The following is a 25674-nucleotide window of genomic DNA, read 5'->3' on the forward strand; positions in this document are numbered from 1 at the left end:
ATTAGACAATCAATTATTAGTCCGTCTAATAATTAATGACAAATTTATTCTAGACATTTTTTATGAGCTAATATCCGGTCATTTATTTTCCGTGCAAACCTGTACCGCCTATATTTGTCCTTTCTTTAAGAAAACATATCGTATTTCCTCCCTGCGTTAACGCGCGTCTTCATTCTGAAGCGAGGGAAGCGCCTCAGATATGGATCAATACTCCAGTCCACGGCTGCAGAAGGAGCGCCAGAGAGGTCTGATTGGTCCGACGCAAGCCCAACCCAGCCCACTCATTGGTGGAGACCGTCTCCATACTCCCGACCACTAAACAGTAAAACGACTCGCGTTAAATAATATCGCGGCACTCCGCAGTCCGTTCGGCTCCGCGGCTCCTTCGTGCGTCGTGACGCTGCGCTAAAAGGATAACTTCAAGGAAAACTCCTGAACGGGAGCGACGGGACAGCTCGTCCCATTGTTGTTGTTGTTGTTGTTCCAACACGGATGAAGTTGTAAGAACTTTTTACGCACGGGAAGGACAGTGATTTTCTCCCACTTCAGTCTGAGACCTTTTAGTTTTGCGGGGTTCTGGTGAAACCTGAAGAGGTGCGAGTCAAAGAGAGTCTGGATTGTCTGGCATTCTGCGTCACGACTGGATTACCTGCCTTTGGAGCGTGTGAGGCGCAAAAAGAAGCGCGGATGCCCCGTCGGGCTGTCACCTCCTCCGCGTTGATGATCTCACGTTCAATCCGAGTTTACTGCTTCTGTTGAGATCAGTCGGACTCAGCGCGCAAAGACTCCCGAGACCCGTCCCGCGTCTGGAGGGACAGAGACAGAGACTTTATCCGAAAGTTTCCTGGTTCCACAAAAGCCAGTCAGGTGGCGCTGACCCCCGCTGTTGTGATGCATATTCCCGTAGAGCCGCCCACCACCAGACGGTTCACGCCGCCCTCCACGTCCTTCCCCTGCAGTAAGATTGGAGACGGCAGCGGCTCCATGGCCACCCCGGGGCCCCTCAGGTCACGGCCGGAAGCCAGGAACGTGGTGGATGTCCTGGCGGACCACGCCGGCGAGCTGGTCCGGACCGACAGCCCCAACTTCCTCTGCTCCGTCCTCCCGTCTCACTGGAGGTGCAACAAGACGCTCCCGGTGGCTTTCAAGGCAAGACGCATGGCGCATAATTATCTTTTATTATATTTTTATTTTTATTGACGCACGCTGGTGGTTTGGAATTCACCCGGAAATGCTTTAGAAATGGATTCAATTGAACTTATTTAAGTCAATTAGCTGTATTTTATTGGATAAATCTAATTACGTTTATTCGGAGTGGGCTCAGGAAATCCGGTTTCATTTTCTTCTGCATTCATATTTTTTTGTAGAACATTTTATATGTATTTTAAAAAGGCAGTCGTTTTATAGACTTTAAACAGCGCATCTATGTAATTATGTCATAAATCGAACCGGGGGGAATATATATAAAGCTGTATTTGAACTCGAAGTGTTTATTTATTTTACTTTATTTATTTTTTTATTTTTTTGTAGTTTTAAAAGATTTGTTGCTCGTCTTATTATTAACGTTTGCATCTCCACCCACTTTTTTGTGTCTAAAAAAGACGGTCTGTGTTATGGTGAAACTGCAGGCAAATATTAAGGGGCAACTTTACGCACGCTTTACGCACACTTTACGCACGCTTTGCGCTTGATTCCGTGAGTCTGAGTTACCGACTGCTTTCTCCTGAGCAGGTCGTTGCTCTCGGTGACGTCCCCGACGGAACTCTGGTCACGGTGATGGCCGGCAACGACGAGAACTACTCGGCCGAGCTGAGGAACGCCTCCGCCGTGATGAAGAACCAAGTGGCCCGCTTCAACGACCTGCGCTTCGTGGGCAGGAGCGGACGGGGTAAGCAGAACTCTCTCTCTCTCTCTCTTCTATCTGTCTTTATATCGCTCTTTCTTTCGCGCAAACACTGCTGTGATACCTGGACAACAAAATAAAGATTTAATGTTATAATATTATAATATATGGGTCTCAAGAGCGACTTAAAACAGCGTGATATTTCTTTGTGTGGCTTTTTTTTATAAATATTATTAAACATGATGTTCATCTTTCGTGAGACATGCATATACAGGACAAGCTGATCAATTAAATTATAGCAAATAAATAAAATAAAGAACAGATCCGTTTAGGTCAGATTTCTTTGCAAAGGAAAAAATGTTCTATTCATTTGGAAACACTGCATGGGTAAAGAAACGGCCCATGTTTTTTCCATCTGACGTCCGCGGGTGACATCTAAACATCTGGTCTGCATCACGGTGTGTGCGCAGTTGGGGATGTGACTGTAATTTTCTAAATCCAAAGGAATACGCGTAATTACCCGCGCGTGAAAACCACGCAATCCACGTCGTGTAACAGCGACAGCCGCTAAAAAGGCGTGTCGGCTGATGTATGTTCTTATCATTGGGTTGGACTACTTAGATTAAAAATTTATATCTACAAAATCCCTCGGATAGAACTATTCACGTGGCGCGTAAAGATGCGTCACGTTTGGGCTTTTGAGCAATACTATTGTGCAGTATAAATTAAAATATCTTAATTTTGGGTATAAATAAATGTAATAATTTCAGAGCCTTTTCAGGCCTTTTGTGGCCTTTTATATTCCAGTTGCCATTTGATGATCTAAAAGGCCTCTTGTCCAAATTAACATGCAAGCCAAATACCTTTCATTTCTGTGGTCTCTTACCTCACCCGATGATGCTTTTTCTTCCCACGCCGTCTCTCTTTTTTTTTTTTTAACAAGAGACGCCTTTCTCAGAGGGACAAGTATACCGGAGCCGCTGCACGACGCACGACGCACGCAGCCTCCTTCCCTCCCTGCCAACGGGAGGGAGGGATGGGAGCAAAAAATCCCGCCTTGTTGAACAATAAACTATCGCTGTTAGCCCTTTTAGGACAATCTGGAACACGTTCTCTCAATAATCAAAATCATATACCCGCAGCCAGGCCATCGAACGAGGTGGTCTCTGCCTCTTAAACTCAAAGGCTGAGACGGAATCCAAATTGAACAAGCGACGCATTGTTGCAAACAAAACAGTTTGTTGTGTGCAGATAAGTCAAAATGGGTATTTGTGATCATATAATAATATAATTAGGCCTGTAAGTAAATGAAAGTTGGCGCATTTCTGTCCTGCAGGAAAGAGCTTCACTCTGACCATCACTGTGTTCACCGGACCTCCACAAGTGGCCACCTACCACCGAGCCATCAAAGTCACCGTGGATGGGCCCCGGGAGCCGCGCAGTGAGTGCACGCACACGCACACGCACCCGCACCCTGTACACCAACGCTGTTACTGTTGTTGATTGTGCGTTTTTCTGCGTGAACGCTGCCGCGGTGGGTGTCAGAATGTGTTCGCGTTAAAACAAACGCATGCGTATAGATGTTGAACTAAACACCTGAGCATCTGATAGTGCGTGTGTCTTAAGCGTGTTATAGTGTGTGCGTGTGTGTGCGTGCGTGCGTGCGCGGGGGCACAGGGCAGGGCCCAGTCAGAGGAAATTGTAAAGCATATTAAGGAAAAACCCAAGACCACTAAGAGGAGCTGAGTGAGTCTCCAAGCCGCAGGTGGCTGTGCTCAGTCGACCCCCCTCTTCCCTCCCCAGCGCTGGTCAGAGAGGCCGTACCTGGCCGACCACATAAGTGGCTCGTTGGTTTAACACCGGCTAGACTCTGGCCTGTTGGCCCCGGCAGGAAGACCCGGCGCGCTGGAGCTGTTAGCGCCATCGTTGAGCCGCAGCTCCATTCTCGTGTGGTTTAAAGCTCCTGCTGTGAGGACTGGTGGGAGGGTTACCCGGATGAGTCAGGGGCTGTGCGTATACACGCACGTATGAGTTTTTCATGAGCTGGGGGGGGGGGGGGGGTGTAAATAAGATGGGGTGGATTTCATGGTGTATATAAATGGAGAGAGCGTGTTTATAATGGCTTTACAGGTCTCTGAACGGGCGGGTTGCCATGGCGCGCGCTCATGTGAAGTAGGGGGGGGGGGGGGTGCTGGATTTAACCCAGTCAAAACAGAAACAGCAGGGGGGGGCAGCAAGGGCCACATAAATGGGGTACGACGGGGAAGAGAAGAAGCTTGGGGCACAGAGAGAGGGACCATCGCCCCTCCCCCCACCTGCCAGCTTTAATACTATTTGCAGAGGAAGGGACTAGATAATAATAAACACTTGATATGTGTGTGTATGTGTGTGTGTACGCGCGCGCGTGTGAATGGTTTCAATTTGAGCTGTATTGAAGGGGGGGGGGGGCTAAACGCGTGTCTGCGCGCGTAAACGCATTCTCATGCGCATCTGCGTGCGTCTCAGCTTGAAATAACTGTACATTAAGGCCGTCTCCTGTCTGTCTGTCCAGCCGAGGCGTCGGCGCGGCCGTGCTACTTTAACACCGGTGCTGGGGCTATAGAGTGACACTGTTTATTATAGGGCGGGGGGGGGGGGGGGGGGGATTTAAGGCTCCGTTGGTGCTGAGAGTGACAGAAAATAAACCTCTGCAAAGGCTTGATTAACAAAGACAACATGGGAACACGACTGAAGCGTGCGCGTAATGGAGCCTCCTTAATGTATGATAATGTTACAATGAGTTTAGGGTCGGAAGCTAAATATTCTAACGCGACCTTGATATCACTTTTCGATAAACATCATCTCCGCATTATCGTGCGCCCCGCAGACGGCCCGCAGGCCGAACCTTTGGCAGCGTTGCGCGCAGCTGTCCGCTGGCCGGCCCGCTCCTCATGCATGGGCTGTTTGCATAGGACCTGCATTTGCGTGGCTGGATCTGGCGCAGGTATACGGAGGAGGAGTTTATTCTTGTTGACTGATCCAGTCAACCTGACGGGCAGGACTGCCGCGCCGCCTCACCTGCTGCAAATGTATGACGCGCGTCATACGCGCAGGAAAACACTTAGATAACGCATAAATGTTTTTTATTTCTATGTTTTACCCAAAAGCATCCACGCACACACCGACGGGAATCTAATCCCCGAACAGAAAAGGCTAAATGTTCACCTCTAAGTATTTTTATCTTCCTTCACATGCCGATTTCCTCATCTCACATCCGCCTTTCGTCATTGCGCGCCTCCCCTCTGCCTCTCTCCCTCCCGGACTGTCTGTCCGTCTGTCTGTCTGTCATGATAGATTATCCGACTTCTGCTGAGACCAAACTGGAAGCACAACTGTTACAACTGAAACACTCCCGTGCGCTTCAGTGCTGAGCAGCAGTTTTCACAACGAGCCGCAGGAGAGACGCACAAAAAAACAAAACGTATAAAAGCAGATGAATTAAACTCGCTGCAATCAGATCCTCCGCGCACCGCCGCACACACTAATGCACCCCTGCAGGTTTTTCTCATTAATCCCGCTACTATATTTTTGGTGCACCTCTCATTCTCGCACTTATACATGACATCAGCCGCTGCTTATTTACCCACGGGGGGGTGGGGGCTGTTTGTATTTCTGTATCTCTCTCGGTCTGAAATGAATCAGACCCCAGGAAGAAAAGATGAACTCAGCTCAGGTCAGGCTGGGACAGAGATAAAAAAAAAAAAAAAAAGGAGGAGGATTGCGTCCAGAAAGTATGCAATTGGGGCCTAAACTATTTAATCAGGTTGTTTTTTTAAAATTGTGAAAAAAAATTATTGTTCAGATGTGTGATTGCTTTTTTTTTTCCATTTGAAGATTGAATGGTTTTTTGAAATTTGAGACAGTAAAAAGAAAAAAAGCTGAATAAAGGAGGACAGAATCAAAGCTGCTGTGTGTGAAAAGCAACCTTCAAAGATCAAGTTTGAAGTCACAAGGAACACATTTTCTGCTGACTCTGACTGAACAAAGCAAAAAAAAAAAATTCTAGCCCCTCTAAAAATGTCTGACCGAACTCCCCAAATATTATGTTATGGATTTTATTTTATTTAGTTTGGTTTTATGCCCAGTCGGGAGGTCTGAGGGCTGATGCCTGATGTACGGTGGCTCAGGGAGGTCAAAGTAGAGCATGTGCGTGAAAACGACGTGCACGAATGCACCCCAGCCACTGTCACAATGACACGGTGCCCGTGCAATATACCTGCACATGGTCGGGCAGACCTTATGCAAAGGTCAACACATCTACTTGAATCACACAAGTGCTGTTGTGTTTAGCTGCATGCCTGTTTACTCGGCTGGGTGTGTTCAACCAGCTCCATGAGGAGAATGGTGGGTGTGGAGGAGGTGTGTATGTGTGTGTGTGTGTGTGGGGGGGGGGGGCTGGTCTGTATTTGCATTTAGCACACAGACTGTACAACATATGCAAATGCTCAAACAATGACATTTGCTGTGTTGTTTTTCCTGTGATATTGCATTCTCTGTGTAAAGTCAACACGAAGAGAGCACGTTGCGTGTTGTTGTGCGTGTGAGTGTGCGTGTGTACACCTGTCAGGTGTGTCCATCTCTTTGAGTTGCCCCCGCGTGGGCCACGCCCATGCTCCACAAATCACATGAAAGGCTCGCCCACCCCCCCCCCCAGCTGCGAGTTGCTCTCAAAGGCAACTTTGATGTTTGAAAATGGAGATGGGCGTCTTTGAAATAAAAGGCCTACAGGTGTATCGGTAGGCCAGCGGAGGGAAAACTAGCGGCAGGTTGTCTCCTGGCTGCTGATAGCTCACCGTGGCTCCCAAAACCCGAAGATGATAGCGACTCACGTGCACACAGTCACACAAACGCACACACAGATAGTGTCTGTTCCCTCCAATACAACTCATGACGACTTAATTTACGATTTGGGTTGAGGAGATATTCTGCCCAATACCACTAACGGACAGATCGGAGCAGATAAAGACAAAACGTTTTACAGCCTCAAAGAGAAACGACACTCTGTGGCGTCTGCGCTGACTGGAGGCCATCGGCTGTGGCGTTCCTCTACCCCAGGGGGTCAATCCAGATGCGTCATACTTAGCCTCAGTTATTAGAAATCGAGCAAATATTGGCAGACTGATAAATCTGCCGGAATGCAGTGGTGCATGCCGGTTAAGAGCGCATTGATTTCAGAGAGGAGAGCTCAGTTGTCAGGACAAAATGCTCACCAGGCTGCATGTCTGCGTCACGGAGAGACAAATATGAGTCGTTTTAAGTGCTTTTAAGTCACATCTAAATCAAATTGGGAGAGTTCCTGTTATTGAGGGGCGATGGCATTCGACATGAAAGCATATTGTAATGAGATGTTGATGTGGGAGAGTAAATACAGGACTGAGATGGGAGCTCTTTGACCACTTTTGCCACCTTAACCACATCTAGAAGCTTTGAGGCCAACTCCCTTTGAGGGTTATACACACACACACACGCACGCATATGCATGCACAGCTGCTGATAATCCTATTTAGGCTTTTGCTACTTATGGCTTTCCTGTGAAAGCGAATCTAATTAGTCGAACTAACAAAATGAGATAAAAAACACCGAAAACGCATCCATTCGTCCATCACTGGCGATTTTCTCGTCTCCTCGCAGTTCGGCCTTCGGTTTCTTCCTCGGCTTGACGCTCAGCATCAAAGCCGAAAGCGAGGAAAAAAGAGGAACATTGTGGAACATCTTTCAGACAGCATGATGTGTCCTCCTCGAGTCAGTGAATGACTGGCGAAGACACATAAAACACCCTCAGGGCGAATTGGGCTTTTTTTTTTTTTCCACAGACAAAATTTTCCACCCCCAGTAATTGCTGACGCCAGATAGAACAGCAAGACGCATTTAAAACGATCGAATTATTCACACAGTCCCCAGGAAACACTTTTAATTCCTGTGACGATGCAAGCAGAAGTCGTTTTCTCAGAATTGGGGATGAGCTGTGCCCACGCTGCTGCTCAGGCCTTTCTCCCACCTTCCTTCACCCCCCACCCCGCCAAACTCAGTGGCCAAACGTCTTTCCTGTTTACCCACCTATGAGGGGAAATAAAATGTCAGCTCTGTGTGTTTTCACGCTTCCTTATTTAAACTGACCCACAGAGGAAGGCGCCATTACACCGTTTCAGTCAAGATGTAATAAAAGTTCTGTTCTGCATTTAGAACATAAATGATCCATGAGTGGGAGGAATATTTTATCCCCTGTTGCATTGGGACAATAAACCATATTCTGTGTTGGGGCCGTGGAGACGAGGCTGGACTTGGGAGGGGGGGGCGGCTTGAGGCAAGAAAGGTACCCGCTACTGGAAAAAAAAACACCACCCTGTGGTTTTTGGATATTTATTTCTTCAGGTCTTAATGGTTAGGAACAGTGAGCAAATAATAGGTGTAGCAAGGCCTTTCTTTTGCTTCCAGGTGCCCGAGAAGGTTGTAATCCTTTGGGTAAACACGCAGGGAAGCCATGGCTCTTCAGAACAGGCTGGATAGAAAAGGCGAGGTCAGCCTCTGCAGCCTGGACGCGCCGGCAACGGTCCACTAACACTAACCTCAGCGAAGGCTCTGCACGTGAAACACGTGCGGTGGAAAACTCACACATTTCACATCTCACACATTTGCTTTGACCCACCTGGAAATATCAGTTGCCATTCTGAGGAACTCTGTGTGCATATATTTTGGGGGGGGGGGGGGGGGGGGGGGGGGTCAATGTACACCTTTTGCACGTGATTGTGTGCAACTCAGTATGCACGGAGGTGTGAATGCGAAGCCGTTTGACACATCTGCTGGCGTCGGTATTGATGTATCTGACAGCAGCAGCAGCTCCCCCTTCCTTTCCCACCGCCTGAGCGAGGCCGCCACCTTCCCCTCGGCACCTTGCTGCTTCGGCCCGACTGCAACAGGCACGCACAGCAACTCCATTCACCTTCAGCGCTAGAGTAGCAGCACTCAGAGAAGCATTTTTCTTCGTTCTTTTTTTTTTTTTTTGCTTTAATATGATCTGCCTCCGGAGCCAAACCGGAGCCTTCTGTGCTCCACGAAGGCGGGAGCTGCAGCGGCGGCGGCGGCGGTGGCACTGAGAGTTTCTACAAAGTGTGCAGGCAAGCAGCCAAAAAAAAAAAGGTCTGCAAAACAGCCCTGCTCATATCAACCCGAGCACGCCTCAACTCCGGAGTAGAAGACAGTTACACACACACACACACACACAGACAAAGAGTACGGAATGGTGGGACAAAAGAGGGATGATTGCTCTCGGTGTGCTACGGGCCTCGCTGTATTGTCAGGGAATCCGGGTGCATTTGTTTTCGGGCCTCTTTTTTTTTTTTGGGTTACCCCTCCGCTCTCTTTGCCTGCCTCAACCTGCCCCGCTGTGGGGATGTCCCTTGTGTGGAACTGCCTCTGTTCCACAAAGACACAAAAAAACAGACGTATACAAAGAGCTTTATCCTCTTATCAGAAAAGGAAGGCCACGCTCTTTGCTCAAACTGACTTATGTGGCAACTTCCGCTGTGAGCAGCCTACTTTCAGTGCTGCGCGGGGGGGTCACACTGTTGATGTCCCCAGAGAGGCTGATGCATCTGCCTGAGGGATCACACGATCCCCCAGCGGTGGTCAGATAGGGTGGAATACACTTAAGAACCTGCCAAGATATTTGCTACTGAAAGCTTGAAAATAACATTTCACAACCCCCCCCCTCCTTTGTTTACGACGGACGCACAGCTCCAGCTGAGATATAATAGCATGTACATTAAATGCATGGTAATGATAGTTGGACTTGAAGCAATCATTCTCGAATGCTAGAGAGTTTTATGTAAATGAGCGTGAAGCCTGCGTGTGGCTTGCATCGACTCATTTAGGCCGAGACGAGACAGCCACAATCACCAGCCAAGGGCGAAAACCCACATCCTTCAGGTTCAGCCTTAAAATGAGAAACTTTGATTCCCCCCCCCCCCCCCCCCCCCACCCCCCCACCGTGCATACCCAGGGAAACCAATGCATTCCTGCACAAAATACTTTGAGCTGCCATATGATGCCAGCAGTAGGTGCACGGGAAAGCAGGGAAACGAGCAGGGTGGGAACCAAAACAAAGCGGGTTCAGTTCTGTGAGAGAGGAGGAAGAGGATGGCAGGTGTAACAAGAGTTTGCTCAACAGATGTCAAAACTCCCCCCCCCCACCCCAGTGTCTGTTGAGCGCAAGCGGAAGTTTGCTCTCAGGCTAGTAAGACTCGCTGCAATATGCGTTCAACTGTCGCCTCACATCTCACCATTGGGGTGTAAAAGTTCGACAGAGATGCGGGTCGTGCTCGTCTTTTTATTTATTTTTTTTGCTTGATGCTCTCTACATTTAGCACGAGAAGCAGGGAGGCCTTTTGCATGAGAGGTGAAGCTGGATGCATTTTTCAGGTTGTGGCTCTATTGACTTGAATTAGCTCCAAACTCCCTCTGTTGCTAACTAAATCGCGCTAGCCTGCGTATTACAATCACGAATACTCCCTACTTTACGCAGATATTTTTTTTTGCATGTAATCCCTACAGTACTGCGTCAGTGTGATACCTGTATTCCAAATCAATACTGGTCTCTTATCAGAGGCCAAATATTTACATCACAAATATATTCAGAGCAGACTTGGGCTGATGCCAAAGCACGTATTGCCTTTTGCCGTCCAGATAGAGTTTCATTTTGCCCCTGAAAAAAGAGCCTGTGTTTAATGCCCCCCCCCCCCCCACCCCCATTGGACAGCGACATATGTTTCTTTCTCTCAGTAGAGGCTGGAGACAAGCGGATAGAGAGAGAGGCTGGGCCTGCCGTAGGTTGTTGGTTCACGTGGTGGGGGGGGGGTAACCTTTTCTGAAAAATAACTTTTCACATTACTTGCGTTTCACACTATCTAAAAACTGTCAAAGCAGCGTCTGAAGCTAGACCACAGAGGATAAAACACAATCAGGAAAATAAAGAGGCGCTCGCTCGGAAAACAAAGCAGGCCACACCCATTCCTTCCAAAACACAGCCACTGCGTTTCAGCACGCCGTTAATGCCAGACATTTTATATCAAGCATTTTATTTGTTCTTCATAGGCTTCCATAATGCTTTCAGATGATGCGACCGCTACTCTAGAGGAGGCTAGTAAATCTGCAGCCCTTAGCATCCATTTCAGATCCATGTTTAGGCCTCATGTGTGCGCCAGCCCCCCCGCTCCACCCCCCCATCTCCCAGCTCTATCTTGTGGTTATGATATCATAGAGAGAAAAACAAGGGCATTCTCTCCTAAGTGCACCCTGACACATTAAATATTCATCTGACCACAGAAACCCTTCTGAAAAGGGGGCCGGCGTGGAGAGCCGGCACCCCTCTGGCCCCCCGGACCTGCAGAGTAGAAGTCAAATGTCGGTGGACAGAACGGGGCGGGGGGGGTCAGCCCGGCCACAATGATCACGTTTACACACAAATAAATGTTTATCTCTGAATCCACAACTACACACGTAAAATGGGGGGATAATAATAAATGATTCCATTTCATTGAGTAAAACATGTCAAAGCCTTTACACTTTATTCATCACAGAATGCACGTAGAGTGGAATAAAGCGCAGAGCCTTGTTGCGATCACCAGTCAGTCATGATAAAGTTATGAAAGTGATGTGGAAAAAAAAAGCTTTAGTTTAAAAAGTGCCTGAAAATGTTAGAATATTGTGAGAGACGCAAAGCCAGGGGTAGAGGGGATCTTGAGGCACCTCCCCGTTGATAAGTGGTGTTAACAGCAACTGTGGGTCCGGGCTAAATGAGCTCCAGGCCCTGCTTTAACGCTGCCCCCCCCCCCCAAAAAGTCGCCCTCTCAGCCCACTACCCCCCCCCCCCCCCACTGCTGGAAGCTCTGAACAGTGTGTCGCCAAATGAAGGGCGCCCCAGCCAGCTGGAACCGGGGCCCACCGCCCGGCTCCGGTGTGTGTGTTGTAGCGGGCGGCTCAATGATCACTTTCATCCATAAAAGTCCAGCCGATTCATCTCAGACCAACACTGGCCACACCAAACTGACCAATAATCATTTCTTTTTCCTCCTGCCGTCTGCCTGTTTTCCAACCAGAGTGGTGGGATGTATCATTTCCCTGACCTCAGCCGTTTGAGGTGGTGTAAATCTCTTAATAACTACACAAGGACACATATAGGGGCTATATTTGGATGGCTGCTTCCCCCCCCCCCCGGCCACCCCTGCTTTGGCTCGGAGTAGACAGTAGCCACAGTGTCTATGTGGGCGATGGAGCCTGGAGCTGGCGCTGTCTGTGTGTGTGTGAGAGAGAGAGAGGGGAGAGGAGAGAGAGAGATAGAGTGAGAACGCAGACCTTCATTCCTTCCATCACAGTTTAAAGAGTGTGAGTGTGAATAAAAAAGATCTCGCTGAGCGTGTGTGGCTCTGTGTACGCTGCCCGGGATATGTTCCTGCAGTAACGGCACGGAGCAAGTTGGTGGTGGGGGGGGGGGGGGGGGGGTGGAATCTCTGTCACACACACACACACACACACACACTGTTACTTTCCGCTGCAGTCCAACATCTCCGTCCTTCAGGAAACAAACATTTCGATTGCAGCAACGGAACCGCTCTCTCCGCTCAGACCGAGTCACAAATGAGTCACGCTCTTCCTCACAGATGTAAAAACGCAACACAACTGTTGACCAGTTGGCGCAAAAATAAAAATTGCACCAGAATATTGCGTGAGAACATTCTGACTTTGGACAGCCCCCGGCCAATCGGAGCATCAGAAACAGCTCATTCATTTTGCGCTCGCGCCGGAAGTCCTCAATGCTGGATGTTTTCTATATAGTTCGTAAAGAGAGGACGGAGGGGAGGCGGTGGGCACAAACAAATGGACAGAGCGGTAAACGAGAGGAAACTTTACCCATGGGTCAGCCACAAAGGGAAGATATATTGCCCATGGGTCAGTGAAGAGAAAGGACGGGCAAAATCTATATTGGTCCGTCTGCCTTGCCCCCTTTATATAGTGATAAAATATTCAAATCCAGCCATTACTTCACATTAGGCTGCTCTGTAGAGATGCCAGGGAGAAAACCACAGAATGTATACGTACCGGTTCAACACACGGTTTTGGTGCATTGATAGTTACATTAAAATGTCTTCCTCCCATTAGAGCGCAGCCTCATCCGGACTGACGTCTGACATTTAAGGCGTGTTCGCACGTAAAGCATGTGCACATACGTGTGTGTGTGTGTGTGTCTCCTGTAAAAGGCCTGACCAGAGGTTACCGTCTCCCGGACGGGACATCTAAGTGATGGTGGCGCTTAAGTGTGCTGCTTACTGTTCCAGGTCTGGATTAAAGAGACACACCAAATAAATCTTCTGTCCTTCTCTGGTTTTTCTATTCTTGTTATTTTAAACTGATGACTACATGGTCTGGGCGGCGTGTCAGGGTGTTGCCGTCTGACTAAGTGCTGTGTCAGTCAGATCTGAATGCGTGTGTGGGTGGGTGTTTATCAGGGGGGGGGGGGGGGGGGGTTATCGGGTACCCATTTTATCTTGTTTTTAAGCAATCTGAGCAAAGATAACTTGACGTGTGTAAAATAAAGGGCGATTGTTTATTATTTATTCCATTTGAGGTTCGGTTCAGGGAAAACGGCGTTCCTCAAGGTGTCGGTTTCAACCAGCGCGTTATCTGTGTTAGCCGTGGACGACACCGCAGCAGGTGCAGCTTGGGTAACACTTTAGCGTCTAGCCAATGCGTGTCAAGGTCTGATAAAATGCACAAAAATAATAATATTTTGTCTTGGCCTCCTCGTAGTAATTTCATTCTTTGTGACTCAGCATGCAGTCAAAGTCGATTTGGCACTAATTGCGGCAGTTTTTCGGGGACGTGTCAAACTGCCTGCTATTTTTGGCACGATTGTGAAAATATGTAGTCCGATAGGCGGCTCATTAACGCCTCTCTCTGTCTCTCTGTCGCTGCTGCAGGACACAGGGTGAAGATGGAAGACCCCCAGAAGATGCAGTTCTCAGACAGGCTGTCGGAGATCGAGCGCTACCAGCGGAGCATGAGGATAGGCCCAGTGAACAACAATCCCCGCCCCATCCATCAGAGCCACCTCGGCAGCACGCAAGGTAAGGACCATGCACTGCCCCCCCCCCCCAGATGTAAATAGCACCGTGGATGAAAACAAGCATCCTCAGGCCAGAGGTCGACTACAAATCGGACATTACGGCGAGACAAGAGCTTCCTGCTGGGGAAGCCTGTGTCACTCCTGTCCCCGGACGCCCTGCGTTGGTGGGCTCGGTGAGGGGGGGGGGGGGGGGGGGGGGGGGGGGTGAGTCTGTGGCCAGGTGGCAAGGTGGGCGATGCCAGCAGAGCTTGGCCTGCGCTGAACCTGATCTCCACACGCCGCACGCTACAGCCTCAGGAATGGAACATCAGCCCGTTACCTTGGCAATCACGTCACACTCAGACTGGTCAAATGTGCGGGGGCGGGGTGGACGGGGGGGTAGAGATTCAAACTGAGGTGATGTGGGGGAGGAGAACGGGTAGGTAGGTTCATCCGTGTGTGGGATGGAGGATGCGTGTTCGCTCTCGCCGTCTGTCAGAGCCTTTTTAACAGGGTGCCATGCAGACCAAACACACACACACACACACTCCTCCTCTCCCACCCACTCCCTGGTTCTCATGCTCTGCTAATGAATCTCATTACGTGTGCATCGGCATGTTGCTGTGCACGGGAGGGGCTTGTTTGGGAAGCCGTGCGCCATGTGTGGGAGGAAATCCATCGGTGTGTATCACAGCCACACACACGGTGTTTGGCCTTGTGCTCAGCTTAGCCAGCACTGAGTCACCGGCGTGGGCCTATCTAGCGGCTGACTGGGGGGGGGGGGGACGCCGGGCGTCTCGTGCTGCTCTCCTGTGTCCGTACTTGTTGCTGGTGTCGATTATGTTCTCTCGCACAGCGTGTACGAGCGAAAACGCGTGTCAGCCATTTTCGTAAAAAGGCACTGACCCGTTTAGGCCGAAGTGGAACTTCAACACGAGTCAACCGGTGCGATGATCATTTCCTGATGCTTTAGAGGTTGCCCCCCCACCCCCACCCCCGCCGCCCACCCACGGCTGAGCTTACCCCCGGAGAAGAGACTCCGGGCCGGCAGAGAGAGGCGTGGAGGCCTCGTCGAGACGGCGGATGAAGAGCTGCTCGTCTGCCTCACACGGGAATTAGTGCACGAATTAGAGGCGTCATGGGCTTGTCAGGCTTCAAAGGGCTGCGATGTTGCGACACACACATGTACAGAACAAATACTGCGAGCAGACACAACACATTAACATCGGCTGGAACAGTCAGAGGGTGAAGGCCTTGAGCTCCATGTTACAGCTGCCAGTGACTGGAGGCCATCTGTAAGAAGTGTGTGTGTGCGTGTGTGTGTGTGAAGCAGACAAGGAGAAGGGCTGTTAAAACCACACACCTTAATCTGTGGTATTGCCATCATACTGCGGGGCAAGTGTGGTAAAACAATTAAGAAATAGGCCAGGGAAGCGGCGTACCTGCGGACCTGGAACGCTCCCCGTCCCGTATCACGCACGGAGCTGCAGCATTAAAAAAGTAGGCTTGTTGTTTTAGACCCCCCCCCGTTCAGAGACACAGGGTTAAGTATCAACAGCACACACATCACTCTGCTTCTGCCAGACGCCGGTGTATTTTGCAGATACTTTTAATCCCGGGGTCTGTTGTTTGAGGTTTGCCGAGTGACAGATCGCCGTCAACACGTCATAATTAATGGATTCCCGTCTGGTTGTTTCAAAAGATGTTTTCCACTATCCGTGCCGTGCCTGAAACGTTGCATCCCCCCCACCCCCCTTGAAAGCAACCAAATAAGAAAATAGTGTCATCTCCTCCTAAAGCCTCCTTGCTTCATTTTGTTGTCTGAGCTATGAAACACTGTCTCAGTTTTCGTGTCAACAGGACGCGTCTCCAGACATCTGCTCAACGCTAACCTGGATTCTTAAATCTCTCTCACACACACACACACACTGGCAATTGCGCCATAGGCACAAATAGAAAGCGCACGCTCACAAACACGATCCTCTGCCAGTGTTGCAAGTTCTGTTAGCGTCCCAGACAGACGGGGTAATTAAGAGCTCATTACGGTGCATGCAGCGACAGGATTCCCGTACGTTGGCAGGCGTTGCGTTCACTGCTTGTTTTGTTCTACAGGTAAGCTCGCTAGACATGTGGAATGATTCTCAGCCAGGGCGGAGGGCGTGTGTGGTTCGACTAGTGCAGTCGAGCGTATCTGAATTCAAACAAGCCAGCGCTAAACTGTTACTCTGGTTCTCAAAACCTCAAAGTGAGGCGTGTGTGGAGATATGCTATAATGCGTCTGTGGGTGGCGGCTCGTCCTCTGCGTCTAATCATAACAGGGCATAGAAGGATTAGATTTTGTTTTGTTTTCCCTCCCAAGGTGCAAAGTTGTAAACTGACTTCATTTTTTTTTTTTACTTTTTTCTATTTGGCATGTAGACAAACGTGAACAGGCCCACTGGGCAAAAACTCCAACCGACAAAAAAAACAAAACAGGAAAGACAAAAGCATCCCTTTCAACTTAAAAGTGTTTTAACAGTCAAAGAGCAGGTGGTGTCAATATGGGGGGGGGGGGGGGGGGGATAAATACAGAAGCAATTTAACCATACAAAAAAAGAAAGAAGAAAAAATCCTGGCACGTTTGAGAGGGTATCATTTACCTAGATATTTGTTCCAACACCTGTGTGTTCCTCTCTGAAGATGAATATCAGATGGTAACATAGCGTTCCGCTGTCAACTCAAGCCCTCAGCACCTTCAGTGTGTGTGTGTGTGTGCATGAGTGTGTGTCCTCTACGTCTGAATATGGAGATCTTGCAGAAATAACACAGCATGTATTTTATTTCCCTGTAAATTCTAGCGTGTGATGCGTTCATGGTGCCTCTGACTTCCGGCCGCTCGACCTGCACACACACACACACACACCTGCTTTGCTCGCATTGTCCAGCAGCTTTTCAGCTGCGGCCTCTGGACCTAACTCCAGAAAGTCCCGTTTGATGGCGGACCAGCCCGACGCGGCCCCTGCCCCTCCCGCCCCGTCCACAGCGACCACACTGTTTACTCCACATAAACACGCCGGCCTGGGCCCCCCCACCCACCCACCCTAGGTTTGAGGCGGCGCTCCGCTACTGCTGCGGGCAGGAGGACTCACACTAATTCGCACATCCAGTGACATGATCAGCCAATTAAAAGCAAGAGCGGGACAGGAAATTAGCGCCGTCAGGTTGCCGTGGTGTGGACTTTTGAGCGGAGCCGTCACGCCAGTTGGATTTCGTGCAGATTTCTGCCAAACCCAAGCAGGAAGTTGGCCCTCAGAGGCCAATGCAACCAAAACGAGCAGGAATCTGCATCAGCCCTTTAGACCGTGTTTTACTTCTGTTCTGTGTGCCACTATTTACATAATATGCCAATGGCCGCCGTGGAGTCCATTTGTTAAGAGCCCGAGTTTCATTTGTGGTTATTCCCTTCTTTTTTTTTGTTTTGGTGGCCCTGACATGAATAATTCAAATATAAAATATTGTTTTCCTCCAAAAAAAAAAGAATTTTCCGGTTTGTTTAAAAAAAGAACAAAACGAAAAAGAGAACTGCGAGCAAGCTGTCTTCTTTTTTTTTTTTTACCAGACTCAACTCTTTGTGTAAGTTATAATTTCACATCAGAGCCAAACTGCGTTCTACATTTCAGCAATTACAGAAACTGCATGTGTGCCATGAACAGTCTCTATTGAGTCTGGGGCGAGGGAAATGGTGGGAGGACCCGCGAGCTCTCAAAGAGAACATAGGATTTTTCAGCCCATGTGTTTGTTTTTGCTCACATTATAAGTGAGGGCTCAAAAGACATATCAAATGTCCCACATAGCTGAGCCAAGGCCGTGTTCCTCCCCTCTCTAACACGGCCTCTTTCTCTCTCCTTCCCTCGCTGGCGTCTTTATTTCTCTCTCGCTCGCTCGCTCACATTCTCTCCCCGTTGCGACGCCTAAGGCCTAAGCGAAACAGGAAGCCAGCACAAGGACCGGCATTCACTGTTTCTCAATGACACGCTTCATTTCGCCAGGCGCATTGCATGTCTCAGAGGCGTCGCTGGATCCGGGAGTCACGAGGACGGATGCCATCTTGGCTCAAAAACGTCCCCTCGGCCGCTGCTTTCATCTACGCGTGCACTTCAAAAGCAGGGCATGCGTTTATTTGCGTCCTTCCACCCAAACTATGCTCTGGCACCGCTCCAAGGCTTCTTATTGGTGACGCAGCCACTGCTTCTTCCCATTTCCAGCCCCAGCCTTCCCTGCTCCTCAGCTCCGCCCAACGGGGGGGGTTGGTCCTCTTATTAACAGGGGTAAATCTGTGCCCCTGGTATTGACGTTGTCTGCTGGCCAATCAAAATATTTGAAGGGAATGTTTATTTTCTTGAGCGAATCGCACCAGCTGCTTGGAAGTCTTTCTGAATAAGGCCATTTATGCGTAAGAATTTGCCATTGTGAGGCGCGGTGCAGGACCTCTCGGTGACTGAGTGCTGATTTGGGCCTTGGCAGAGGAAGTGGAGGAGCTCGAGAGGAAACGCAGGTTTAACACATGTTAAACTCAGTGCAGCTATAGGTGAATTGTCCAACATGATCCCCCCCTCCCTTCCCTAATTGCCACCACAGGAGGGTAGGAGTTTACTACATTGCGGTATCTCGTTGGGATGCCACACGGTCATCTGCTGCTGACAGAAACCAGACGTTTAGTTGTGCAGAATGCAGGTGTCTGTATTTATGATGATGTTTTTAACAATGCATGCAATTGTTTAGAGCAGGGGTCCCCAAACCTTTTCCTGTGAGGGCCACATCACTTTTCCCTTCTCTGATGGAGGGCCGGGGTCAGTTTGTACAGGAAAAGTGTGACGATGGCAGGGGTGCCAAAACATTTAGGGGCCGAATGCGGAGGCAGGCTGTAGTTTAGGCTTCATCTCACCATCACAACTACACACAGTGACGTGAATGGAGTGTCACACACGCAATGCCTCTCACACCCAAACTCAGTCTCTCTCCAGCACTATCAGGAAGTGCAGAGGCGAAGAACGACTGGATCAATCAGCTGATCCAATACAGCTGCAGAGGAGCAAACAACAAACCTCAAATTATTGTAGAAAACCCGAATGCTGCACACCTCGGTTTCGAACCCAGGCTCCCCTGGCAGGGAGTCAAGTGCACCACCCACTACACCACCTAGATTTTACCCTATCAAGCGTTAGGATAAATAGACAGTAGCATTGTTGACTTTAGACCAGAGGCACTGGTTTTGAATCCAGTACGACGTCACTTTATTTTGGGTCTCTGGTATTGTTCAGGGGGGCCAGGCCAAATGTGGAAATGGGCCGGATCCGGCCCGCGGGCCGTAGTTTGGGGACCCCTGGTTTAGAGGCATGCAGGCTAGAGTTCCCTGCAGGGCTCTGTGCAAGCCGTCACGTATCGACTGTACAAGCTCAGACCTAAAGCAAACAGCTCCTTTTGGTGGAACCACCAAAAGGAGCGGTATGGACGTGGAGTGTGAAGCAGAGTCCCACGCATTGAGCCAGCAGGTCTCCAAACCCGCCTCTGCCTCCTGACAGCTTGGCGGGTCAGCCTAGCGAGTGTCCTCTCGCAAGCCCCCTTCAGCGTCTCGCCTGAAAAGACACCAAAAATATCTCACCGTGCACACCCATCAAGCATGTTTTTTTTTTCCAATGCCTGGTCTCACTCTGGTGAGAAATCGACCCCTCCTCGTCCCAATCTTTTGCTGCTGATTCAGCAAAGCCCCAACCTGTGACAGGAAGACACATCTCCTAACTGCCAGGTGTCAGGACCGCTTTGGCAAGTCTTTCAGGAACTGTTGTTTTGGAGCCTGCTTTAGACTTGACTTCTAAGAATTCCATGTCTAGTGTTAACGTGATTTCAAAATTGTGTTTCTCACCAGCCCTGTGGCAGGAGCAGATGGACACCCCGACTCTGAAAAACATGTAAGGTGGAAGAGGACCTGAGACCATGGCCAGGTGAGACATTTTGCTTTCCCAAATGCACCTGTGTAGCATAGATTTCCCCTTCTTCTTTCCTTTCCTCATTCAGAGCCCTAGATCAACGCCTCTGCGTATGCTAACAAGAGCATTTACTCTTGTCAACGGTGTTTGTTAGTTTGCGGAGACAGAATCACTGCAGCGTGCAGAACCATGTCATTGTCTGCCTTAATTATTACGGTAAGAGTGAGAAAACCGGTATTGAAAAAACAGAGGAGATAAAGGAGGTGCTCTGGAATACAAAAGAAAGTCCACGCCCTTCAAATGACATATTGTTGAAATTATTTTAATTACTGTACTCCATGACTGAAGACAACAAAGGTGAGGAAGAGGAGTAGGATGTGTCATTTGTTGTGTCGGTTTCGGAGTGTTTCATTTTTTTGCCCGCAGGGTCCAATTGCACCCCACAACATTCCTAGAACTCCGCCACCCAGCCTTGCCTTGTTCCACTCCCTCTCCCTTTCATTTCTTTCTTGGAGATTTGGTGCTTGTCAATGCCGTCCAACAATCCGTTCGGTCTCCTATACCCGTCCTCTACCCAGAGACCGCCACGTAAAACACGCTGAGCAATCCAATCGTGGACACACATTCTGGCACGCATGCACGGAAGGAGGAATTTTCTTTTTCTACGCCGCAGATTTAACACAATCCTAAAGTGACTGATCACTACTGATCGTGCAAGGCATTTTTTACAGCCTGCGAAAATGAGGTTGTAAATACCAAGAGAACTAAAATCATCAAGTAGATTCAGTAATATGTCATAAATTATAATGAGGTCACAGGCTTTTATCTTTACACTAGCACTACGCGGTCCAGCGATTAACAACCATTAGCCCACATCTGCGGCTTTACACACACACGTATATATACATGTACTGTATATATACATAATACAACATGAACACACGTCACCTTCTTTGTCAACACGTTAGGAAAAATATCCGGTTTTCTGCAATCACAGACTTCCTTTATTGTTGCTTGCATTGTGTGTCACAACTTGGAGACATGCAAAGTCCTCTTTGCTCACATGACCAAAGTGCTCAACGTGGACGAGGCTTTGGGGCAGTTGACCGTGGCGCAGAGGTGATTATCATTTGCATTCGGCATGATGCGCCGGCCCCAAAGGCCCGCTGCCTTAAAACAACACCTGGAGATCATTTGTGTTCATTTGGGTCTCCTATTCTTTGGCCTGGACAGCAGCAAATCTGCCCCCCCCCCCCCCCCCGGTGTTACGTTGCCCTGTTATCTGCGGGGGCTGCTCGTCCTTATGGCATCCGCTTTGTTAAAACTACTCAGAGACAGTAGAGTCTGGGAATGAAACAGAACCTCTCCACATCTGGAAGGAGTTGCAGGGCAGAAATGTGTCTTTAGCGATGATGTGAGGGGAGAAGATGAGATGAGCGTCTCGTGTAGCTGGACCAGCGTCTCTCCGGTCTTCCCTTCCCTCCACTGATTTGCCTGGGACACCATTCCCTGAGCGCTGGCCGTCACAGTTTGCATCAAGCCTGAGTAAACATTTCACAGGTGAGCGCCTGGATTTGCATCTCTCCATCACCAGCCACCACATGTGGACACACACACACACACACACACACACAGCGCTGCGCACAAGTACACACGTAGACATGACCGCCTCAAACTTGTCCTTATGTTAACAAGCAAAATCAGTTTCTCTTCCTGACGCAAATGAGACAAACCTCCCTGTCATATCTGGGTTGCACGCTTGACTGTGGACTAGTGGACTTTTTGAGCTGAGCAGAAAGGAGGAAGACTCCACCCTTGGTGTTACTGGATTAAATAAGAACGTGGCTCATGCTTCAAAGCTCGAGGAGGAAAGACGGGGCTGGAATGTTCTCTGTAAAAGCCCTTGATTCCCGCTACCCGCTTCATAGACTGGGAACATCACAGACAAGCGGGCTGTGCCAGCGAGCCCTCTGGGGTCCGTCCCCTCTCCTGTCCCTGCAATTTAGTCAACATGTTTCAGATGAGCCTAATGGAGATCACGTGTGGTTACAGGCAGCTACCAGTAGACCCAGCTAGGAAGACCATCTCTGCCAAAGACACACCACGGTTACCACAGCCGCAACGGAGCAGCCTGTACTTATACTGGGTGGGGGGGGGGGGGGGGGGGTGAAGTAAGCAACTTGGTAAAGATAGAGGAAAAAAGCTGCAAAACTTTGCTTCTCTGATGCACAAATGTTTGTGGAGGCCCTCTCCTCCAGAGGGAGCTGCTCTCCTGTGGAGCATTTAATGTGGGAGCAGGCGTCTCCAGGCCCCCCCCGTCCTGCACGAGTCCCATTAAGGTGTTGTGATAACTGTCCAGTCCAGTTTCCCCTGACAGAACACAGGGCCCAATCCCCAACCGCAGCTCAGCCAACATGTTTCCACCGACTCCAATTGGGCAATCATGTGCAGACTGGGCCACAGCAGCAAGGGCCATCAAGTCCCAAGCCTCACCCTGAAGCCTAAATTGAGCAGGGAGAGAGAGAGAGAGAGGAGGCTTTGGGAGTCCGATAGGAATTAGCGCGCCGACTCCACTTCGCCCGAATCAACAGCAGCTGAAGGCTTGAGTTTTCCTTGTATGAAATCAGATATGCAGCCCAACTCCAGTGTCTGGAAAAAGAAACAGCCCCCCCCCCCTCACTGCCACTACCACCAACACCAAACTCATTCCAAATAGAAGAACAACTCAACAGCAGAAATCTTTTGTTTAAAAATAAAAAAATACCATAGGGTTAGGGTTAAGGCCATGGAAATTGCAAAAGAGCTTCTTTTTTTTGTTGTTGTTGAAAATGGACCCAGTTCTCCACACATAGGGAAAAGACATTTCAACAAGTCTGTGCTGTGGCACGCAGCATTGGCATCCCCCCCCCCCCCCCCCCCCCAGGGCTGTGGCGTGCAAGCGCTTGCTATTAGACAAATACAGGCTCTCTTTTCTCTGCCATCCAAATCCACATTTTACACTTGTAGTCATGTGGGCACTTTGGATCCACGCAGACCAACAAATAGCCATGGACTTGAGTTTGTGTGTGTGAACGGCAAGGGTGTTCGGAGCGTCCTGTGTATCGACTACAAGCATGAGGAACTCGCCCAGTCGTCGTTGTGTGGCACACAACCAGGTTGAGGGCGTCTACGGCGCTTTCAGCCTGGCCGCTGGCCACCTTATCTTCTTCCAGTATCGTGGTATACTTGATTATAAAACAGCTTGAGACTCAACGTGCTCGACTCGTCGGGCAAGTCTCTAAATGACAAATATAAAGCAGCGATGATGGTAGGGTGCGATTCAACAGACAGTGAAACAAAGAGAGAGAGAGAGAGAGCGCTTTGTACTTCGCGCAAAACTGACCTTTTAAATTGGACTACAAGCGCTGAGAATGGTGTCGTGAGGCTCAGGGCGTAGGACACAGCTCAGTTAAATGAGAGGGGACGACATGGTGTTCGACTTAAGTCGCTAAGTCGCCCCCCCCCCCCAATGTTTGGAGACGTTAAACACCTGAACAATATTTTTCTACGATATTCTACGATATTCACACAGAAACACCGTTTCTTCTTCTTCTTTGTTTCCCTCCCTTCCTTCCTTCTTACCTTTCATGTCTGTCTCTAATTGTGACTGCCTGCTCCTGTCATCTAAGTATGATTTATGATGAGCTGCACAACAGCGCATCAAACCTGTCTGTGTTTATAAGAGGCACCGCCCCCCCCCCCCGCCCCCGCACTGACAATGATGCGTTTCATTGCTCGTAGGAAGACATAATACTGTGTGTTCATCTCCGTTTGAAGGAGTCGCAGGACGTCTTTCCATAACTTGGCTCTTGTGCATGGGGCTGTAGGCTGATGTGCTTGTCAGTGTTTGAATGTCTCAGCTCATTATTTCTAGCAGTTCCACAGACGGTCATATCAGAGGGAATCCGAGCTCTGAACTGGGGGGGGGGGGGGGGGGGGTCGGTCTTCAGAGTAGAAAGCCGTTTTGGTTCACTTTGAGTTGAGTCTTTCCAACCGTTTGGCTCTTTGCTTCTTCCAACAGGGACTACAGACCTCTTCCAGCAGCGGACCTCCTTTCCATCTCTCTCTCCGCTGACCGATCCTCGCTTCTCAGACCCTCGGATGCACTACCCCGGTGCCTTCCCGTATTCCGCCAACACCCCGAGCACCGGCATCAGCGGCCTCAGCATGTCGGCGTCCACCAGATACCACACCTACCTGCCACCCCCTTACTCAAACAACCAAACGCAGAACTTCCAGTCCAACTCCTACCTGTATTACGGCACAGGGTCTGGATCCTACCAGTTCTCCATGGTGGCGCCGGGGAACACTGGAGGCGAGCGCTCCCCGACACGCCTGCTGTCCTGCTCGGGGGCCACGGGCGCCGGCGGGACCAACAGCCTGATGAATCCGGGCCTCAACGCCCAGAGCGAGGGCGTGGAGGCCGACGGCAGCCACAGCAACTCCCCCACCACCATGAGCGCCTCGGGCCGCCTGGATGAGTCCGTCTGGAGGCCTTATTGACTGACGGGCAGCGTGACAGCTGAAGGGTGCGGAGAACGGAGGGGTGGAAATTAAGTGGGATGATGAACAACAACAACAACAAAAAATGAACACTGACAGAAAAACAACAAACCAAAAAAAGAGAGAAATGCTGCATGTTTGTCTTTCATTTCTCCTGCACTCGCTTTCACCCGACTCTCCCAAGACTCTCTACGTATTTTGTACATTTCGGGCGGACTCCTGCACTGTGCTACAACCACGTACTCCCAAACGAATAGCAAAGCCAAAAAAAAAAAGGTTGAGATTATATCGGGCTTAAAATTGTAAATAGATGCGAGGGTCAAACCAGAGAAGCCGGCGTAAACCTTTCAGGATTACCTGTCTGGTGCTAACCGGTGATCGCCAAAGACAAAGGACAATGTCGGTAGCAGTCAGAGCGGTGGATGAACTGAAAACCACAGTCGGACCAGAGGCTCGCTCCCAGAGCGACTCCGACGTCGCTGCGCTGCTGTAGCGACCCGTCCCGTCCACGTCTCTTATAACTTTTGTGGAAACAGTTGCCTCTCGAGCTGTTTGACTCGCGCTCACGGTGCTTATGCAGTACCTCGTTGCCTAATTTATTACCCAAACGGACACATCAGCCTTATGTGTGTGGGGTGTGCAAGTGTGATGCTTCAACACAGCCCCAGACAGGAAAAAGCATTTTATCCATCATGGCTCGTGTTTAGGAAATGCATTCTCCTCTGCTGCGTCACCGGGACAGTGGCTGATAAGGAATGTAAAGGACGAACACAGTGGGGGGGGTTATTGCTTTCTTTAGCAGGAATATTTGGGTCCTGCTGTGTCTGATCTTCACTGTTTCTGTTGATTTCTTATCCAAGCCCTTGTTTAAAAAAAAAGTTTTTACTTTTTGATATTTATTTGAGCCAAATTGTGAAGAAATGTCCGCTTATACCAAATCCTTAAGCATTTCTCTGTCCCTTTCCTTGATAAATATATATATATATATATACAGTATATACACACAAACCGTATATATGTATATATAGCGTATTTTGTTGTTAAGTATAAATTTTGGATTTGTGTAATATATTGCTCCTAAATTATAAAAACAAAACCTTTAATGTAATTATTTTGTCTTCCATTGTAGCTTTGATGCACTAAAAACCTTTATTCCTTATGAACAACGCCCAGGCAGACGAGACGGT

The 25674-nt window shown here is 49.4% G+C and overlaps 1 protein-coding gene across 1 annotated transcript in view; it reads left to right on the forward strand.

The window, feature by feature from the left end:
* Window positions 1-24487, forward strand: part of runx3 (RUNX family transcription factor 3) — a 41172-nt gene extending 16685 nt beyond the window's left edge. Inside the window, 7 exon segments of the mRNA XM_068751550.1 lie at window positions 908-1149; window positions 1732-1888; window positions 3180-3284; window positions 13855-14001; window positions 19885-19919; window positions 19921-19960; window positions 24006-24487. Coding sequence (XP_068607651.1) covers window positions 908-1149; window positions 1732-1888; window positions 3180-3284; window positions 13855-14001; window positions 19885-19919; window positions 19921-19960; window positions 24006-24487 — 1208 coding nt within the window.
* The last annotated feature ends 1187 nt before the right edge of the window (window positions 24488-25674 follow it).

The sequence above is a fragment of the Brachionichthys hirsutus genome, chromosome 18 (genome assembly GCF_040956055.1).
Source record: "Brachionichthys hirsutus isolate HB-005 chromosome 18, CSIRO-AGI_Bhir_v1, whole genome shotgun sequence".
Classification (NCBI taxonomy): Eukaryota; Metazoa; Chordata; class Actinopteri; order Lophiiformes; family Brachionichthyidae; genus Brachionichthys; species Brachionichthys hirsutus.